The 20820-nt window shown below is 54.7% G+C and overlaps 1 protein-coding gene across 1 annotated transcript in view; it reads left to right on the top strand.

Moving 5' to 3' along the window:
* The window catches only part of Drc11 (dynein regulatory complex subunit 11), a 124754-nt gene that overhangs the window by 19329 nt on the left and 84605 nt on the right, over positions 1-20820 (top strand). The window contains exon 6 of the mRNA XM_077799725.1: positions 6480-6685. Within this exon, the coding sequence (XP_077655851.1) occupies positions 6480-6685 (206 nt within the window). The remainder of the gene's footprint in view (positions 1-6479; positions 6686-20820) is intronic.

Genomic DNA, 20820 nt, shown 5'->3' with positions numbered 1-20820 from the left:
CTCTCCTGCACCGTCGTTTTGATTGGCAGAGCCAGTGGAGCCAATTGAGTCCAAGGAGCTTGAAGGGCGCACCGCGCTTCACCCTGCGCATCTCGGCAGGCACACGTCCTGTGTTTTGTTACCCTGCGGCCATCGAAGTGTGCACTTTAATGAGGAGCGCTGGGGGGCACTCATTAAAGAGGGCCATCGCTTCTGCACACTCCTGGAAGCACCACACCACCCTGCTCACTTCAGGCCCCACCTGAGACTGGCTACAGCCTACATGGCATCTTGGCCAATAAATCAGACCCCTTTCTTGTTAGCAAATAACCCCCGATCGGAGCTCTGGCCCCCAGTGATTGTGGCTCCTTCTGAGGGTCTGTGGCACGGTGGCCCCGTGCTGCCTCCCCAACAGTGTCCTTGGGCTCCTCTCTGGGACCTGCTGTCATGCACAGCCAAAATGGGCAGAGGATGTGGATGAAGCCCTTTCAGCACCACCCTGAAGCCCAGCCAGGACCACGCAGTCCATCGGATCCTGCAGATTATCTGTCACATTTGGCTCCAAATGACATTCGATTGTTTCCCAAAGATTAATTGATTCCCAATAAGCAGTTTGTGCTGTGACCCTGGGTTTTGCTTTGCTCTTGTTTGGTTCTAGCTTTTGAGTGCAGAAGAGCTGTTCCCGAGCTTCCTGGGGAGGCAGTGCCCGCCGTGGGGGTGTCTCTTGACCAGCTCGAAGGGCTTGTGCTGCCGCAGACGCTGCAGGGGAGCCAGGCCGGGAGCGCCAGGCCAGGGGCGCCAGGCCAGGGGCGCCAGCGGGCACTGCCCCGTGGAGGAGCTTGAGCAACGTGCCCACCCGCCCTGCGACCTCAGCCTCCTCTCCTGGGAGGTCACAGCCGTGCTGCCTTCTGCAGAGGTGGGGGAGGACTCGATGAGAGTCAGTGGCTGAGGCCTAGGTGGCAGCCAGGACAGACTGCACCTTCAATGACCGGGTCACGGAAAACTGTGTCACGGTGTCATGATGTGGAATGACTTTTAGAATGGTAATTGGCATCTAGAGGTATGATAAATTTTCTAACAAATTGCAAATCTTTTAAAATGAGTTCCTGCATAAAATACATGGGCAAAGGCCGTGGCCCCCTGTGAACCACCATGTCTGTGACGTGGAAATCACTGTTGACGTTGGCTCTGGAAAAGCCCCAGGGCTGCCTCCCACCTGCCGCTCCCTGACCCAGCCCGGGGAGCTTCCTGGGGCTGCCTGAGGCAACAGCTGCAGCCCCACACAGTCAGCTCCGGGTGACGCCCGGGAGGAAGTGTCAGATGCCACCAGCGTCCCTCCTGGAACAGCTGTCCTTGCAACCCCACAGGCATCCTGGCGAGGAGGCCGGAGCTCCAGGGGGGCTCCCTGGAGAATCTCGACCTCAGAAGCTCACTTCCAGAGACTCAGAGAGTAAAGGAAAATCTTACAGCCTAATTCCCTGGGAACCCTGGAGTGTGATTTCAAGTCTGATTTTAATTTTTATTATGTCTTCTTATAATTGTTGTTATTGATACGCTTTATTTTTGCCCCAGGCTCCAGGTCATGGAAACTAAGTATCGAAACTCGTTGCCCTCCCAGGTCCCCTGGCCCCAGGAGCCCTTCACCTCACTCTGGGGCAGGACACCTGCCTTTATTGGTCCCCTGCAAGGGCACATCGCACAGTCCCTGGTGCACTTGGGAGAGTGGCCAAGGCCGAGGCCTGGAGGCAGAGTGCGTGCTGACCCCAGCACTGAGCCGGCCGCACTGTGAGCCCCGCACCATGGCTTCTGTACGTCTGTGCCAACAGGGACGCGGTGGCTGCTGGCTGGGTTCGAGCCAGGCCGGCACGGCCAGCACTGGAGAAGGACCAGCCGTGATTCCTAAGTGATCGCATCGTGAGCCTGCCACATCATGCACCTTCAGACATGGTGACCAGGTGCCGTTTAAGTTAGAAAAGGGCAAGGCACCCAAACACGCGCACTGTCACCCTGACCAAGAGAGCCAAGGGTGCAAGGCTGGTGAGGCAGCCTAGCAATAGCCATTAAAATCACAAATGCTCATTTTTTAAGAAAGCATGATTTATAGTGCCCGCCAAACGCCATCTTCAAAGAGCATTTTAATTCAGGAAACCTGCCCTCAAAGAGGAGCCAAGCATGGTGCTGGGGCTTGTGCAGGTAGGTCACAGCGGGTCCCACTGTATGTGCGATCACCACACACCAATAAAAACAGTTGGGAACAAGAACAGAGACTGGAGATAGATGGCTCAGACCAAACCCCAGTCTGCTACTTCTGGGCTGTGTGACTTTGGGCAAGTCACCAGACTTCTGTGTGCCTGTTTCCTCATATATAAAATCAAGTAATGAGGCTACTTACCTCATAAAGTTGCCATGAGGAATAATGACATAATACCGGTGAGGCACTTAAAATCATGCCTGGCAAATCACAAGTGCCCTCAAAGTATCTATTAAAAACAATTTTAGCCAGGTGCAGTGGCACACACCTATAATTCCTCAGGCTAGGGAGGCTGAGGTAGGAGGATTACAGATTTGAAGACAGCCTCAGCATCTTAGTGAGGCCCAAGCAACTTACTGAGACCCTATCGTAAAAGAAAAAAAGAGAAATTAAAACGGGCTGAGGATGCAGCTCAGTGGTCAAGCACCTCTGGGTGCAATTCCTGGTACCAAAAAGAAAAGAAAAAAGAAAGCAGGACCCGATTACATCTCCACCACTGATTGATGTAAGTCCAGCTCTACTACTTTGGCTCAAGTTCCTAAAAAAGCAAAATTTTCAGATGCTGGGAGTTTTTTTGTCTTGTTTTTGTTTTTTAAAAATCAGACTTAATGAACTGGAAAAACACTTGAGGTCTCTGGTAGTTCTGTATTTGCTAAAATTGTGGATTCTAAAACAAAGGTCCACCCTGGGGACGCTGGGCTCCTGCTGCCGCAGCCTCTGCGCTCCCCGGGGCCGTCTGTGTGACCCGCACAGATGCGCGGTACCTGTGCTGCCCGGAAGGAAACGCAGGGCCAGGTGGCTGGTTTCTGTCAACTGTGGCACCCCCCTCTGCACCATCTCGAAACGGACCCCCGAAGTCCTCCGTGTGCCGTCAGAGCCGAGGCGTGGGGCACCCGCCCCGGAGGGCCGAGCTCGCGTCTCTGTGCCCGCGAGGACCCAGGCACAGCCGGTCAGTGTCTGCACAGAGCGGGTGAGAGGTGGCTCTGGGTGGCCATGAGCCAGGGATGGCGCCCCCTCCTTGCTCCAGCTTTGTCGCCAGTGTCCCCGCCCCAGGAGCGCCTGGAGGAGCTGCCAGCGTCCTCAGCCCTGAGTGCACGTCCACTGGGGACTGAGAGATGGAGCAGCATTTCATTTGGACAAATGTCCATTCCGTCTTCCTAATTTGAAGAAGGAGTTTTAAAGACAAAGCCCATCAAACATTAGCTAAGCATTTTAAGTTAATGGACCGTGCCGTGCTATTTGCCCACAGACTCAGGAAGCCCTGCGTTATTTTACAGCAACATCAATTATTAATATGTATATTTTTGCTGACAGAGGACCTTGCTATAAATGTAGGTTTCGTTATCCCGTTCTGGGTCATTAACAGTGGAAAGCTTGTAAATATAATGGTTTATTCACAAGGGAAGCCTTCATTAAGATGCATCGTTCTATAGCTGATGCGTTTCAATATAGAACATGTTATTGTGTTCTCTGGCTCCCTTTAACATTCCTAATTTATTTTTAAATGAGTTGCTGTTCTACCACGAGTTAACACATTCGAATTCCATATGACCAAAGTTGCTAAAGAGGAAAAGATGTCGTAGCCTAAAGGAAGAGGTGCTCATTAACAAGGGACCTAAATGCATTATAACCTTTCGATTCAAAACCAACTGGAGAAGGAAGCCCCAAATGACCAAATGCATTTCCTTGTCAGAGAAAGTCGACATTAAGAAACACACAGAGATGCACACACATTAACCACACAGCATGGCGTGGCAGCAGGCAGAGCCACGGGAGCCAGGGACTTCCTGCTGGCTCCTTACTTGACACCGAATGATGAAGAAGGTGTGGTCCACTTTGAACCTCTGTCTCCTCATCCGTTCAGTGGGCTCCCCATGTGAACATCAATAAGGTGAAGGAACATGTGGGGCTGCAACCTGATGGCTGTTCAGTGTGGCTGATAGGAAGTGCCGCGGGAGCCGAGTGGTTTCTGTTTGGACTGTGGATGTTGAGCAAGTTTGCCGATCTCCTCTTACAAAGCTATTGAGAGGACGTGAACCAGACTCGCCTGCTGGGTCCCGGCTGTGAGGAAGGAGAGCGGAGGGGCCATGCAGCCCAGTGAGGACCCACCTGGGAGGGGACCTGCGGAGGATGACAGGAGCCGCGTGACTTGGTGGAGGTGGCTTCACGGGACTCACCCCAGCAGAGAATCATCTCAGTGGAGACCTGGGAACATGACCATGCGCCTTCAGGGGCGGAATCAAGACCAACTGTCCCCTTCACAGTAACAGGCTTAAATCCACAGCTTTGCGGGTGGCTTCTGTGGGCTCTCGCTCGCTGCCACGTTCTTGCCCACAGCTCTGAAGTGGACGGACTTTAGTTCTGCTCTCTTGCCCCCACGATTCTGGATGCCGTCGCCAGGTGGCCGTCCTGGGCTCCGCCCGCCTGCTGGCTGGTGCCGCCTGGCACAGAGACAGCCAGCCCAGTAGGGACGGCGGCAGGGGCTCCCGGGCCCAGGCCCTGGGGTTCTGTCCTGGGGCTTCTGCAGAGAGTCCCACTCAGTGTCGCAGGGAGCGGCCACCACGGAGGGGCAAGGTGACGGGCAGAGCAGGGAGCGGCCACCACGGAGGGGCAAGGTGACGGGCAGAGCAGGGGCCACAGAGGGGCAAGGTGACGGGCAGAGCAGGGAGCGGGTGCCACAGAGGGGCAAGGTGACGGGCAGAGCAGGGAGCGGGTGCCACAGAGGAGCAAGGTGACGGGCAGAGCAGGGAGCGGGTGCAGGGCACCGTGCGGGGGCTGTTGGAAGCTGTGGAGCAGCGCGCAGCTAGGACACAGGCTCTGAGGGAGGCTTGTGGAGGGGACCCGGGCCAGGACAGGAAGAGGCTCCTGGTGGGTGGCCTTCCATCCTACAGCAGCAGAGACAAGGGACCCCAACAGCATGGCCAACGGGGACGGGACCTGGGGTGGAGGAGTGGAGTATTGAGAACTCGTTTCATGAATGAGCTCGAGGATCAGCTTATGATTCAGGATTCAAGAATAGCCGTTTAACAACCAGCTGGCACACCCCTGAGAACGTGTCCCCTGGCCCTCGGCAGCCTCGGCCTGACCTCCCGGCGGATCTCAGAACCTCCAGAGCTCGGTCCTGTCCACCAAGGAGAGCCGGCCCTCGGCCCTCGGACTGATTCCAGGTGCCCCAGCCCCAGACGCGCCGTCCTTCTCCGAGACCTCGCCCCGCATCCCCTGCAAGCCCTGGGCAGCAGCTGACGGCTGCGTGAGCCTGTGCCCCGCCCTGGCTCGTGCTGACCTCGTCCCACCAGCCCCACTTCTTCAGGAGTCTGAGGGGACGTGACTGTGCCTTTGCCCCTGCCAGCCCCCTGCAGAGGCGGATCTGCGGGGCTCAGCACCTCTGGGTGCTCTGCTGCCAGTTGAGGTGCCAATGGGTGGGTCTAGTGGGTTTCAAGGGAGAACGTCCACTGAAAACGCTCACTACCACAGGATGCCTGTCTGCTGTGTCATTTCCTTCCCCGGAGGTTGGTAGCGACGGAGTGGACGTGTTCAGTGTCTTCTTTCTTGAAATCAGAGCACTTCAGCTCCTTCCTCAGGTTCTGGCTTCCAGTGCCTTCTTCCTCTACATTCCCTGTCCTCCGACTGACCGGGAAGCGTGGTCAAATTTTTCTTTCCATAGTGTGAAGGCATTTGTAGACGTCTCATTGAATGTGTAGCATTACTGTGACAAAATACCTGAGGAAATCCACTTGAAAAGGTAGAAGGTTTATTTGGGCACAATGTTCTGGATGTTTCAGTCTATGACTGATGGGCCCTTGCCTTGGGCCTCTAGGGAGGCAGCACGTCATGTGCTGGGCCACGGAGCCAAACCACTCACCTCACAGCCAGGAGCAAAAGAGAGAAAGGAAGGGCTGGGGTCCCTCAGTCTCCTTCAAGGGCACACTCCCAGGGAGCGCCACCGGCCCACCTCCTGGAGCTCCACTGCCACTTGGTGGTGCCTCCTGGGGACCCAGAGTCTATCGCTGGGCCTCTGGGGGCATTCGTGGGCCAGCACTGGATGGACGCGTCCCTAGGCAGCCGGCCCCTGCGTCTGGGCAGCTGTGTGGAGTGAGCCCCGTGTCCCCCCAGGGGTGGGCCACCTCCTGAGGCTGCTGCCAGGCCTGGTCTTGGATTCTGGGCGTCTCCGAGGTGCCTTTGGAAGGACGCCACCGAGGACCTCTCAGTGCTGTGGCTTACAGTCCCCCTCTCTCTCTCCCCTTCTCAGAATCCCCCTCCTCTCTTCGACCAAGTCAGTGCCACCATCAGGCAGGCGGAGAAGGTGAACCTGCTGCGCAGCGCGGTGCAGCTGCGGCACGAGGAGGGCTACAGGGAGGCCCTGGTGACCATCAAGAACGACCTGCAGCAGACGGAGGGCCCGGACATCAAGGAGAGCCTGCGGGATCAGATCCGGCAGTGGTTCATCGAGTGCAGGTGAGCGGAGTCCGTGCGCCCACCCACGTCCCTCCGAGGCTGAGCCGCTGGCACGTTTTAACTCAGACACACACGGAGGGTCGGGGGTGCCTTAGCAGGACGGAGGCCTCCGGGCGAAGCCTTCAGAAGTCAGCCTCTCCTCCTTTGTGACGATGTCCTGTCCTGCTCTCGGCTGGGGTGGAATACAGTCCAGATAGTGCTTCTGTGACCACAGAAGTAGGACAGGATGGGGACACGGCCCACCCTGGGAGGGCCCCGTTCTCAGCTGGGCCTGGCTGAGGCCCAGGCTCTCAGACCCCGGCCCTGGAGAGGGGGTCGGCAGTTCTGGGGCGAGGCCCGGCAGCCTGGTGTCCCAAGGGTCTTGAGAGGGTCCTCCGTGGAGTGCTCAGTGACCAGGTTCCCAGGGGCCTTCCTCGGGCACTTCCACGGGGGGAGGCACTGCCAGTGACCCTCCTGACAGCTCTTGGGTCTGTGTCATCCAGGAGGAGGGGAGGGCGGCTGGCGGTCCCCCTGGGCTCCCTGCTCTTGAGTAGGGGGCACATCCTGGCCCTGACACCTGCGCTGGCCAGCTGACCGGGACGGGCACTGAACTGTTCAGGTAGAGAAGCCTGACCTCCACTTGAAAATCATGACGTGACCCCTGTGGTGGGCGGGCTCTGGGCTGCCCAGGGACTCGGGTGTGGTCTACACTGCGTGACTCACTTGAGGAGAGTACAGCAGAAGCTGGGCTCTCACGCCCACACCCTCCTGTCGGCTCAGAGGAGTCCCTGCCTGAGAGGCCCAGGGGAGAGGCCTGGGACCGAGGGAGGCTCCCAGGGCCTCCTTCCAGCAGCCAAGAGTTGAGTCCCACCACGGCCACCCGTGTGGACCTGGAGGGGGAGGCCGGGGTGACCGTCCTGGCCGAGGCTCCGATGGCGGCTGTGTGGGCTGGAGGCAGAGGCGCCCCACAGAGCCACATGGGCCCATCCCTCAGGGGCTGTGGCACAATCCATGTTGGCTGTTCCCACCACTGGGTCTGGGGGCCACGTGTCGTCTTGGCGTTTCCTGCTGTCGTAACAGAGCGCCTCCCGCTGGGTAGATCATGAACCACAGAAGTTTGTGGGCTCAGTAATGGAGACTGGGAGTCGAGGCTGGAGAAGCGGCCTCCAGTGAGGCCTTCTTGCTGTGCCATCACTGGGGGAGGGTGCCACGTGGTGAGAGGGACAGGGCCAAGCCAGTCCTCCACAACCACCCGCTCCTGACAGCCCACCTGCTCCCCTGGTAGGAGCGTGGGGGCCCGACCTCCTCCTGAAGACCCCCTCTGTCCACACGGTGCCTCCGTGCATTCTGGTGGGGACAGACCCCAGCCCTTGTACCTGAGTCGGTCATCCCGTGACCTAGGAGGCTGTCGGCTTCTGTGCTGCCCTACGTGGGGTCTAGCCGCCGTCTCCTTGATAACACTTAGAGGTCCTGGCAGGTCTTCTTGGTTTTCATCTATTTATTCTCGTGTATGTATGACAGTGAGATGCATCACAGTTGTTAAAGGTCACACGCACAGAGCTCATCTGTTCACCGCTCTGGTCGCACACACAGTGTGTTCACACCACTCGGGCCTTCGTGCCTGTACTGGGTGGTGCTGATCCTCACAGTCCACGTCATTCATCAGGGCCATGGGGCGGGTTCTCTTTGATGCGACACGGCAGGCTTTCGCCGGGGCCGTCCCTTCCTGTGAGTACCCTTTCCAAACATTTGATGGTGTCCCGGGTTCCGAGTGACGACCTGGTGGGCGTCTCTCCGTGTCTCCCTCGGGGTGCTTTATAGCAGACCAGGGCTCATCCCGCGTCCCCTGCACGGGGCTCCTCACGGGAGGACTCAGGAGTCGCGCAGGTTGCTTCTGTGGTGACGGTCAGCGGGGAGGAGGTGCAGGCCGGCCCGTGGCCCTCTCCCTCCTCCCTCAGTCTCCTCCTCATCTGTCAAAGCCCACCACACTCGACCCTGGACCCACACCAGTCGATTGTGATGAACCAGAAGAGCTGCAGGGAAGGGAGCAGTCCTGGTGGTGGGTCAGAAAATGCCACGGCTCCCCGCAGCCCACAGCACCGGCCAGCACCCCGCCAGCCCTGTCCTCGGCTCCCGCTCCCGTCCCGGTGCAGGAGAAGCCGGCATTGGCCAGTCACAGGGAACCCTGTCCCTTCCCGTCTGAAGTAGCCCTTAGGCCTGGGTCGGACGTCCCTGTTGTTCTTTCCCTCTGGCATCTGACGGCAGAGGGAGGCGAGGACTCCTCCGCCCACCAGTGCACCCAGGCCAAGAAGGAGCAGCCTCCAGGCACTCAGGGTCAGCCAGCAGCAGGGACCATCCTGAGAAAAGCATCCCGAGGCACATCACCTGTCCCACCAGCATCGTGGGGTGCCATGCAGACCCGGGTGGTGTAGACCTTACTGCCCTCGGCCACTCAGGCTGAGTGCCCACATGGGGCCGCCTGTCACCCTAGGACCAGGGCGGGCGGAGCAGCCACCACTGAGTCTTCAGCTCCAGCAGGAGAGAAGGTGATACAAGAGGGGGACAGCGCGCACCGGGTCCTGGAGGCCACTGCGGGTGTGACACAGCAGACTTCTTTATAAGTAAAGCGGGTGTGCCCGAGGGCTGGCTGTGGCTCAGAGGCTGAGCACTGGCTGGCAGGGTGAGGCCCTGGGTCCCACCCCGGCCCCACAAAATGACAGACCAGAAGAGAGGTGCTGTGAACTGGGGGGCTCCTGGGGCAGTGAGCGCGCAGGCCGGCCCGTGGCCTTGCTGGCGTCCCTCTCTGCCAGGCCTCGTCTCTGCTCGGTGTCTGGAGCACGTGGGTTGTGGACACGGGCCTCACCCCCAGCACAGGAAGAACTTGAGGCACGATGACCTCAGCACGGCGGCGACACCCGGACGGCGTGGTCTGTGCTCTGCCTCCTGTGGCTCCATCGTTGACCCCAGAGTCCTGACTGGACCGTCCCCATGCCCAGCTGGCTCCTCAGGCACTGAGCTGCAGGCCACCTGTCCCTGGGGACTCCCTTCCACAGCCCTTGGCTTCTGCCTGGTGTCCCAGTCCCTGGGCACCCACTAGTGTGCCCTCTGTGTCAGAGCCCACCCTGCTGGGTAGGGTTCTGCTGGACCTCACGTCCACCCTGAGCACAATGACAGTGCCACACCCAGGCCCCAGGGGACCGTCCAGCAAGGCCTCTCCACTCACCACACTCGCCCCACGTCGTGCCACACAGTCAGAAGACGGGCAGTGCCCGATGCCCACCGGTGGCCCTGTGCACCGCCCCGCTCCATGGTCATCCACAGCCAAGCTGGCAAGGACTCAGTGCACGTCCCACTCATTCACCTCCCTTCCCACTGCCCACACTCCTCACGGCCTGTTGCTCCCGATGACAGTGACAGTGCCACCCCCCCCCCCGACTGCTTCCTCCCCTCTCCTCCCGCTCCCCCTGGAGCTGAGAAGCCACCTGGCTCCCCCGGGGGCACTTCTGCAGAATGATTCAGAAGGCAAACTGGATCCTTGCTTCCCGCGAAGCGCCGTGCAACCTCGGGCAAGTCTCTCAGCTTCTCTGGGGTCAGCTTCGTCCTCTGTGATCCAGGACAAGGATGGTGCCGTTTCTGGGGTGTTTAGGACTTTTCTCACTAAGTAACCACCTGCTCCGCACACGCGCCCTCTTGCACGAGGACTGCAGCCCCAGCCCGGCCCTAGGAAGACAGAGCCACATCAGTTTCCCAGCAGCAGGGGCAGTGCCGTGATGGGTCATGGGCCTCCACTCTTCACCACCCACCTGTTTGTGTCTGCAGAAACGCACTCGGGATGGTTGTGTGCAGTGGCAACCAGGAAATTTAGGTAGAAAGGCTTTGCTTCAGAAGACCTGAGCCTTCTGATGAAAGCACATGGATGTACAATTAAAACCTTCACTTTCATAGTTGATGGGATCATGTGCCCCATGTCCATGAGCTTCTGCTATCAGGGGTTCTCCTCTCCTGATATGCCAGAGAACAAGCATTCAATGTGTTTCCCATGAAATGACTCTGTATTTTTAACAAATATTTTAAATTCCAATATATTAAGTGACAAAGCTAAGTTGAAAGTGCTGGGCACAGTTGTAAGCCCAAATAAGTTAAAATATACAGTACCCGTCCTTGTCTGTGGGACACAGTCCAGAACCCCAGTGGATGCCTGAGACCGTGGACGGTATCAAACCCTGTACCTGCTCTGCTTTCATCCCGACACTGCATAGCCATACAGCAAAGTTGACTATATAAATTAGGCCCAGAAAGACCAACAACTAATAATAAGACATACCGTGTAGAATAAGGTGCCACACAATAAAACTGTCAGCATCGCTACTCCTGAATTTTGAGACCAGTATTAGGTAACATAGGGGTCCCTGGAACATAGCCCTGCAGAACTGCAGTGGCCCCTCTGACAACCAGAGGGCGGGTAGCATATACAGTGCGGACCTGCTCAACAAAGGCATGAGTCACGCCCAGGTGGGGCCGCCCACGGCCCAGTAATTCATCCTGCTACTCAGAATGGCGCACAGTTTAAAATTTATCAATTGTTTATTTCTGGAATTTTGCACTTAATATTTTCAGACTGCAGTTGACAGCAAGTAATTGAAACCAAAACCATAGAAAAAGAAACTGCAGATCAGCGGGGGCTACCGTAGCCACAAACACATTTGGCTTATTAAATGGGTGTTTGTACCTGCGTGAGAAGCCTCTGGAAGGGCACACCAGAAGCGGCAAGCCTGCTGTCTCCAGGGACAAGAGTGGTAGGACTGCATTTTATTTCACATTCTTCTATACTATGAGAAGCCTTGTGTTTCAATAAGTATCATTTTACAATAAAAACCTGAGTTAAAAAAAAATACTAAAAAAAAAGAGAAAGGCAATCCGTTTGGGCTGATTATGAATTTCTTATGCACCCTGGCTTTAGAGAGGCAGATGACGGATGTACACCACCCTCTGGTGCAGAGTAGGTGGACATGTGTAAACGGAGTCATTCTCCCCATGAGGTCCTGGGGGATGTGAGGGACAGGCCTGCCTTCACTGTCCACCCAGAGGCTCCCTAGTTGCTCCAGGGTTGGCGGCCTCCTTTGACGGTGCAGCTGGCTGGTCCCTTGGGGACACTTCATCCTGGTGTTCCTGACCCCACTGTCTAGAGGCCATTCGGAGGCATCCTCATGGGTGCGCTGTGCAGAATTCACAAGATATAAAAATTCCTTTTTCTGAAGTAATGTAAGGTCAGGGGAATTTATTTTTATAATTGGATTACATTTATCTCGTTGACTTTGATAAAAATCCTCCTTGCTTTTTTAAATCAAAGGCAAATAGAAAGCAAATATTGTCTTTTGAAGCATGAAATATGATCAGTCCCCAGGATGAATTCCAATCAGACACTCCAGAACAGCTCGACAAATCACGACGGGCAGGAACGTCTACTCCCTCGACTCGGGACACCCCGGCCCACTTTATCACACAAGTAGTGGCCAGAAGGGCTACTTGTTCACCTCAGGTTTTACGTTATTCCGATGTTAAAAGTAATCCATGCTCATTATAGAAAATGTGTGAGATCAAACTTTAAAGAAGAAAATTCAAATCATCTGTACTGTCAGCATCTATAAAGGTAGCCACTGTGAGAACTCGGGGACATTTCCTTCTAGCCTCTTTCTCTCACACATGCATTTTAATTGTTTTATGAGCCCTTTCTCCAAATTTAAAAACTATGACATTGGACTTTCCCATGTCCTTAAATCCAGAAGATGTGCTCAGGGGCACCGTGTCCAGCTGCACGGAAGCCCGGGACTGACTGACGAGGATCTTTCAATCCTTTGCCAAGTTGATAAGAGAAACGCTTCTCACTGTCTTTTAAGTCACTGACTTTACTAATGAGCTGAGGAACGATTTGGTGGGTTTTGTCAATAGTATTTCTTTATCTGTGAAGTGACTTGTCACTTACCTGCTTCCCTCTGTGGTGTATTTTTTTTTTTGGTGATTCCTACACACACACACACACACACACACACACACACAAACATAGATACACATAATACACACACACACATACACACACAAACATAGATACACATGATACACATACACACACATACACACACAAACATAGATACACATGATACACATACACACACATACATAAACACACATACATACACACACATACACACACAAACCTAGATACACATAATACACATACACATACACACACAAACATAGATACACATAATACACATACACACACATACACACACAAACATAGATACACATACATACACACAGATACACATACACACAACACACACAAACCTAGATACACATAATACACATACACACACATACATAAACACACACATACACACACACACATACACACACAAACCTAGATACACATAATACACATACATAAACACACACATACATACACACACATACACACACAAACCTAGATACACATAATACACATACACACAGACACATATATAAACACACACATACACACACAAACCTAGATATACATACACACACATACACACACACATACACACACACAAACATAGATACACATAATACACATACACATACACACACAAACATAGATACACATAATACACATACACACACATACATACACACACAAACCTAGATACACATAATACACATACACACACATACATACACACACATACACACACAAACCTAGATACACATAATACACATACACACACATACATACACACACATACACACACAAACCTAGATACACATAATACACATACACACACATACATACACACACATACACACACAAACCTAGATACACATAATACACATACACACACATACACACAGACACATATATAAACACACACATACACACACAAACCTAGATACACATACACACACATATACATACATAGACACACATACACATATACACACACACATACACACACATACATATACACTCACAAACCTAGATACACATTCATACACACACATACACACACATACACACACATACACACATACACACATGCAGGAAAGCCAGAAATAAGAGTAAAGGGCAGAGAGTGGGTAGGAGAAGTGACCTGGCCCTCAGGAGCCATTCCTGATGTCCCCCGGGTGCCCTCCTGGCCGGTCCTGTGGGCCTCGCTCCTCCAGCCTCCCCGTGCACACTGATACTGTCTGTACCCAGTGCAGTATCTGCCACCCAGTGTGACGTGGCTGAGACGAGAGGCCGTGACGCCTGGACCCCACACACTTGCTGCTGAGTCATGGATTCTGCAGCGTATTTCATTCTCCTGTGGTGGCCCTAGGGCAGGACCCTTGTTCTCCTGTGGTGGCCCTAGGGCTGGGCCCAGGTGCAGGTGGAGTGAGCCTCGTCCCATCCTCAGCCCTTTTTAATATAATTTTTTACGTTGAGACAGGATCTCCCTCAATCGCCCAGGCTGGCCTTGACCTTGCAATCCTTCTGCCTTGGGCTCTGGAGGAGCTGGACCTGCGGGCTGTGCCCCACGCCCAGCTTATTGGAGTGAATATCGTTTTCCAGCTGTGCATTTTGGGTTGGATACTAACACACTGGGGCTGCGGTCTCCTGAGGTCTCAGGGTAGCTCCAGGGTTGCAGGCTTTCTTGGCTGTTCACATCCTACAATGTGGCTGTGGATATGGACCCCAGTCCTGGTGGCCAGGGCCTCTGTCCCCTCCTGCCAAAGCATGGAGGACAGCGTCTGCGCTCAGCCCGGCCTCCTCTCCTCCTCCCCTGGGGTGTGTGATTTTATTCACGCTCTGCTCCAGGGGCAGAGGATCTTCTGGATCCCGTGGCCCTTGTGTTTATGAACCTCCTGTTGGAGTACATGCCGGGCGCTTTCAGTGATGGGAATGGTGTGGAGACTGTAGCTGGGTGGCTCACCAGGGGTCCTGGGTGCTCGGCACCTGCACTCCCTTGACCCTTGCTCCAGGTCCCTCTTGCTCTTCAGTGACCTTCCACAACCTTGGTGACTTAAGACAGTGGAGATGTATTTTCTCACTGTCCTGGAAGTCCCAAGTCTGAGATCCAGGTGCTGGCGGGCGGCCACCTCTGGAACCTCCAGTGGAGACCCCTTCCTGGCCCCCGGTGGCCAACGGCACTCACTGGCCCCTGTGTCCACACCACTCAGTCTGCCTCTGTGGTCCCCTCCGCTCCTCCTCTGTGTGTCTGATCTGCCTCCACCTCTGCCCTGAAGGACACTCATGATGTGATTGAGGCACACCCATGTGATTCAGGACCACCTCCCGATCCCTCGTTTACTGGCATCTGCAAAGACCCCGTTTCCTTCTAAGTTCCACTCACAGGCTCCAGAAGGCAGGACTCAGCATCTTGGGGACCAGTTGTTCAGCACCTATGAGATGGACACAGCCGTCTTCCATTCACGGACAGCGTTTGGTTAGTCGGGCCAAGGCTGCACCCAGTTTCTGCAGTGGGGAAATGTTCTAGAGCTCCACTGCCCAGTACGTAGCCAGTAGCCGTGAGGCTCCTGAACACCTGAAAGATGGCCAGTGTGACTGCGAATTTCTAATGACAGATGGTCCCCACCCTCCCAGTTTGGGCTTTGGATCTTTCAACTTTACAAGGGTACAATATGCTTTCGATAGCAACCAAGGTGGAATTCTGAACGCTGAACTTTTCCCAGGTGGGAAACATGCTCCAGGTCCTCTCTGGCTGTGCTGGGCCGAGGCACCCGGGTAGCCCCTGGGCACAGGGGAGATGACCCAGCTCCCTGCGCTGAGCAGGCTGTTCTGTGGGTTAGGTGCTGTGACTGCGTCTCCACGTAGGTGTTTCCCCTAGGGTGGGCTTATGGGACCAGACCCATTCTAAGTTGAGGGGCGTCTGTGTATTTAATTAATTTGAGTTGAGACAGCCCCAGGACCCTGGTGGCTGCCATATTGGACCACATAGTTGTGGGGACGTTTGTCTTCAGACAGCCCCTTGCTTGTACTAGGCACCTCTCTTGAGATCAGCCATGAACATCTCAGTTCCAGGATTCGTTAATAAGCTTCAATTTATAGGGCCATAAAGGGGTCTCGGCCATGACCTCATCCAACCCCCGAGGGTTGGAAGGGAGGACTTGGAGGCCCAGGTGGGCTGTGTGGCCTCGGTCAGCCTGGGAAACCATGGGCTCTGGTCAGTGAAGCTACAGTGGCCTCCCCTCGTCCCCTCACAGATGAGAGTCACCTGGGCACATCATTCCTAGGAACTCTGGGAGATGCTGGGCCCTGCAGTCTGCAGATGGGAACCCCAGATTGTCCTGTTGTGACTGTTGCCGTTCCTGTGTCACCTATGTGACGTTACTTTGTCGAAGAGGTGCTGAGTTCCAGGGCCTCCTTCCAGCGCAGAGAGACGTAAACTGCTGAGCCTCAGTCCACCTTTTGGTCAGCAGGGAAGGTTCAGGGGATGGCTCTGGGCCTTGGGGCCTCGGGAGTTTCTTGGGCTCCTTCAGGTGGCCGGGCTGGGGATGGAGCCACAGCTTCTGCCCTTAAACTTACGTGGTGCTGTGTCCTGTGTCTCTACCACAAGCAAATACATCAAAAATAGCCCACATGCACGTGCACACACACACACATTCACAAGCAAATGCACACACACAGGGCATAGAGGTCCCAGGGCTCAGCTGCCTGTGTTCAAATCCCACTTACCCCCTCACAGGCTGTGTGACCTGTGTGACCTTGAGCCAGTTTCTTCCCCTTTCTCTGCCTCCTTCCTTATACTCAAGTGGAAGGCCGTGGTATTAATACTACTTACGGCAGAGAAAGGATAAAGTAGGTTAATAAAGATCCAGACATTACTATTATCGATGCAGATAAACAACAGAGAGTTTAATGAACATGGAGCTGCAGACAGTGTGGGCCGCGTGCTCCACCCTCAGTAATCACTGTGGACTCGTAGGGAGGCTGTGCCCAGACCCACAGCTTACAGTTTGGAATGCTGCCACCTCCTCGGCCCCTGCAGGCCCAGTCCCTGGGTCACAGTGCCGCCTCGACAACCACAGAGGCAGGGTGGTGGTGGGTGGGGGAAGGACTGTCCTCGAGAGGGGGCGGGGCAGGCTTGAAGCCGGCAGGGCCACACACAGAACCGCAGAACCACCTGCTGGAGTGTGCGCAGGTCCCCAGGGCAGGGAGCGACTCCTCTCAGGACCAGCAAGCTGCATTCTTTGTGGAGGAGGGCTTGCAGGGTCTCGTTGATCTTTTCGTTTCTAAAGCTGAGGTGCAATTTAAGCGCAGCCAAGCCCCCTCTCCCTGTGCCCCTGGGCAAGCTAAGCTTTGTCGTTGGGGGCCCTGGGCCCTGGGCCCTGGGAGGCCTGAGGCTCCTCGTCCTCTCCTCCATCACTTCAAGCCCAGCAGGCCCTAGAACCAAGCTGCACAGGGAGCCGACAGCCTGCTCCCATCCTGGGGCTCCAGACCCCGAGAGGCAATCTGCCGAGGGCATGGCGTCTCTGGTGCAGGCAGAGGTTCAGGGCTTCCATGGGCCTGGAAAGAGTCTCCCTGTTCCTCTCTCCTCTCTCCCAGTGCCACCTGCTGGGCCCTCAGGGGCCTGGGCCACAGCGTGTCCACCACCAGCTTGCCGTGAGCAGTGTCCTTCCTTTCCAATGTCGTCTCGTGGCTGCCCCAGCAGGGGGTCTGCAGGGAGCTCCACTCGCTCGCAGGCAGCGGAAACCTCGAGCCGCCCTCGCCGGGTGTAGTTCCCAAGAGACGGGGTCCATACCAGGCCTCCCTCCCACGTGCAGGTGTCATCTCTGAGGGTGTCAGCAGCAGGACCTTTGTCCTGAGCGTCTGACTCGGTGCCAAGGAATGATGCGTGTTCATGCTGTTTCGTAGACAAAGATGGTGCCTCATGGTCCCTTAGGTGCCACTGGGAACCCCGTCTTTCCTAACTCCTGGCTCCTCCTTTCCCCCAACTTCCTAGCCTCTCCATGCGGAGCAGGGCATGTTCCCTGCAGTCAAGAAGAAAAGGAAGGGGGTGGTGGGCGGGGAGAATCAATGGTGGGCTGGAGGAAGCCCGTGCGGGCTCACCGTCATCTCAGACGTCACTGTGCACTTAGAGAAGTCAGGGCGTCCTGCCTGAAAGCCCGGAGTGACCACCAGATTTAGAACTGAGACCTGGGTGAGTAGGGGCTTTTGAAACAGGAGCATCATGTGAAACCAGAATGGCTTCGCAGGGAAAGCCCAGACCATCCTGAGGACTTCCAGGGACCTCAAAACAGAAGCCTCCCGCGTGTGTGCGGCGGGTGTCTCGTGGGCGGTGGGACTGCAGCCGCGTCTGTTCTCTCCCTTGGTCCTCCAGGCAGGGAGCAGGAGTTACTTTCGGGGTGAAAAGGGAAGTTTTTGAAAGGGGACAGTCGTGCACAGAGGTGAGCGCAGGGCTCATAATCGTGGATTCCTGTGAGATTAAGTTTTCAGTGAGTTCTCAGAGGCAGCTGTGGCCAGTAGACAGGTGAGCAGGAGAAGCAAATAACTTCTTCCTGCCGTTGCTTTGGCAGAAAATATATGGGTGGAGCGGGGGACATCAGAAGAGGTGGGCGAGCGCTCAAGGTCCGGGCATTACTCTCTGAGGTCCTGGGGACAGGTGCACAGCCGCGTGAAATCGCATGTTTTGATGTCAGGTCGTCACAGTAAATCACATTAAGATCACCAGCAGCTAGGGGTTCTCACGGCCGAGCCAGGCGCCAGGTCTTGATGAAAGACAGACACTCAGGCTCCTCTGCAAGTGTGGAGAACAGATTCCCTTTCTTTGGCACGTAGACGGTTCCAAGCTAAAGCGCTGGGCCCTGCTTACCCAACACCGGGCCTCTGTCTGCCCCACAGTCTGCAAGTGCTGAACAGCTCTGGGAGCTACTGATGTTGCAGGACCTTGAGTGGCCTCAGGTGGCGTCCCTGCTACCCTCCTCGTGCCTCCTGCCTGGGGAGTCCTGCTGGAGAGTGGCCCAGCATGGCCAAAAAGTGAAAAACGGCACCATGCTGGAAGGTGGAGGGCCACCGCATCTCTGCTGCTGTCACCAAAACAGCAGGGTGACTTTGGAGCCATTGCCTTTGTGGCATTGACATGGCTGCGACCAAGGACACCACTGTCCTTTGGAGACAGAGCCTTCCAGTTTGCTTGAGCAGGCTGTTTCTGTGTTCCATGGGACAATGTCACTGTGGAAGTGTCACTTTGGATGGAAAGACCAAGACTTCGTGTTGCATGGACACAGTAAAGATGCCCTTGAACTTGATCAAATGCAGGCAGAGGTCGTCGAGGCTGAGCACTGGGCCCTCACGCTGCCCTTTTCTGTAGCTCACTCTTGTTGCTCTTATAAAGATCCCGGTCTTCAACAGCAGCGGGTGCACAGTGAGTTCCACACGTCTCTCACTGGCACTTTCTCATCCCCGTTTTGCCTGAGCTTTCTGGATCCTTTCCCTGGGAAGGATAAGGGTGTGAGGCTCCCAATGAGGAGGGTGGAGGAAGGCGGCCCAGAAGAGGCCTGGATGACGGACGGACGATATCTTTGATCAGAAACTGCTTTCCATTCCTTCCTGAAGCATCTGCACTTGCCTGGGATTAATTTTTTATATAAATATTTGAGATAAAAAGGTGAAAATAAAGCACATACATCATTTTCCCAAAGCCAAAATAGGCAATCATGTGTTCAGTAATACACTAATTCTTTTAATAAAATTTTTAAAAGGGAGGCTGGGCAGGGAGGTTCCTGTTGCATTGAAGTATGAGCAGAATCCAAGATAATAATTTCAAATCAAGAAGGAAGCTTTAGCCAGGCACAGTGGCACACACTTGTGATCCCAACTACTTGGGAGGCTGAGGCAGAAGGATCGCAAGTTTGAGGCCAGCCTCAGGAATTTATCAAGATCCTGTCTCAAAGCAAAAATTTTAAAAAAGGGCTAGGGATGTGGCTCAGTGGTAAAGCATCCCCTGGATTCAATCCCTAGTACCAAAAAAAAAAAAAAAAAAAAAAAAGAACTTTCATCTTGAGTGATCACTGCTAATAACATCTCACTAATAAGTAAAAGCACCATTGAATAAGTCAGATTCCGTGGTGTGTGCTCAGACTGCCTTGCTGTGCTCCTGTACTACCTCCTCTCCTTTGAGAATTGGGGTGCCCCTCATTTTTCCAAGAAAGACTGTGTAATTAAGCCCATGTGCAGTCAGTTGCCTTTATTGAGTGTCAGTGAATTTATGGGCAGCAAGTGGCACCTCGGGAGGCTCCTATGTGGTGGCCCAAGCTGCTAACTTTAGAAGGAAGAGAAATATAGGAGTCTGCTGACATTAATGGAGGTGGCCGTCTGACCGGGGGGACCAGCCAGAAGCCCCTCCATCATATATTCTTCGTACCTGATGAAACACAGATAAATCTCTGCCTGTGAGTCGGCAGTGGTGAGACCCGAGGAAGCTCCGTGTCAGACCTCAGGGGGGAGATCCATCAACCGGCAGCCCTGCTTCCTAAATCACTGCCCGCTCACGGGCTGGCCATTTTCACATTTGTGCAAAAACTTTTGACAATACGAATAAATTTTTAACCAGCCCTATCTTTACTGAATGCTCCATTGCTAACTGAAAAATGAAAGTGGTATTTTCCCTCTCCAGTGTCCAGTGTCCTCCGATAAAGGACAGAAAGGCTGCCCACCAGGCTGAAGCTGTCTTTATTTTAAAAGTGGCATTAGTCACTGAACAAATTCTGTAAGAAATCAGCATTGCCCCCCATTAGTATTTGCCACAACCAAATCAAGGGACTCCTAGAGTTCCAAGGAGGTGCCTAACCGGCAGACAGCACTTCATTTTTAAGAGCTCAGTGGATAAGCCTAGCTCAGTGGCACCGGCGTGCAGGGGGCAGGCTTGCAGGGGCCCTGCTGTCCAGGGGCCCGCCCTCAGTTGGCTCTCCTCACACAGCTACTTAACAGCAGCTGCCCACGTCTCTTCTTTTCCAGTAAAACACTACTTTCACTGCACATCTGTCTCCCAGCTGCCCCTCTCTCTGTACAAAGCCTCATTAATGGCACCTACATAGACAGCGAGCTTCAGTGGTCGTCCATGGATGCCCGGCTCTGCCGAGAACCCCATGGAAAGTGGGTGGGGGGGCTGATCCTG

The sequence above is a fragment of the Urocitellus parryii genome, chromosome 1 (assembly GCF_045843805.1).
Source record: "Urocitellus parryii isolate mUroPar1 chromosome 1, mUroPar1.hap1, whole genome shotgun sequence".
NCBI classification, from domain to species: Eukaryota; Metazoa; Chordata; class Mammalia; order Rodentia; family Sciuridae; genus Urocitellus; species Urocitellus parryii.
This window is presented reverse-complemented; position numbering and strand designations above follow the sequence as displayed.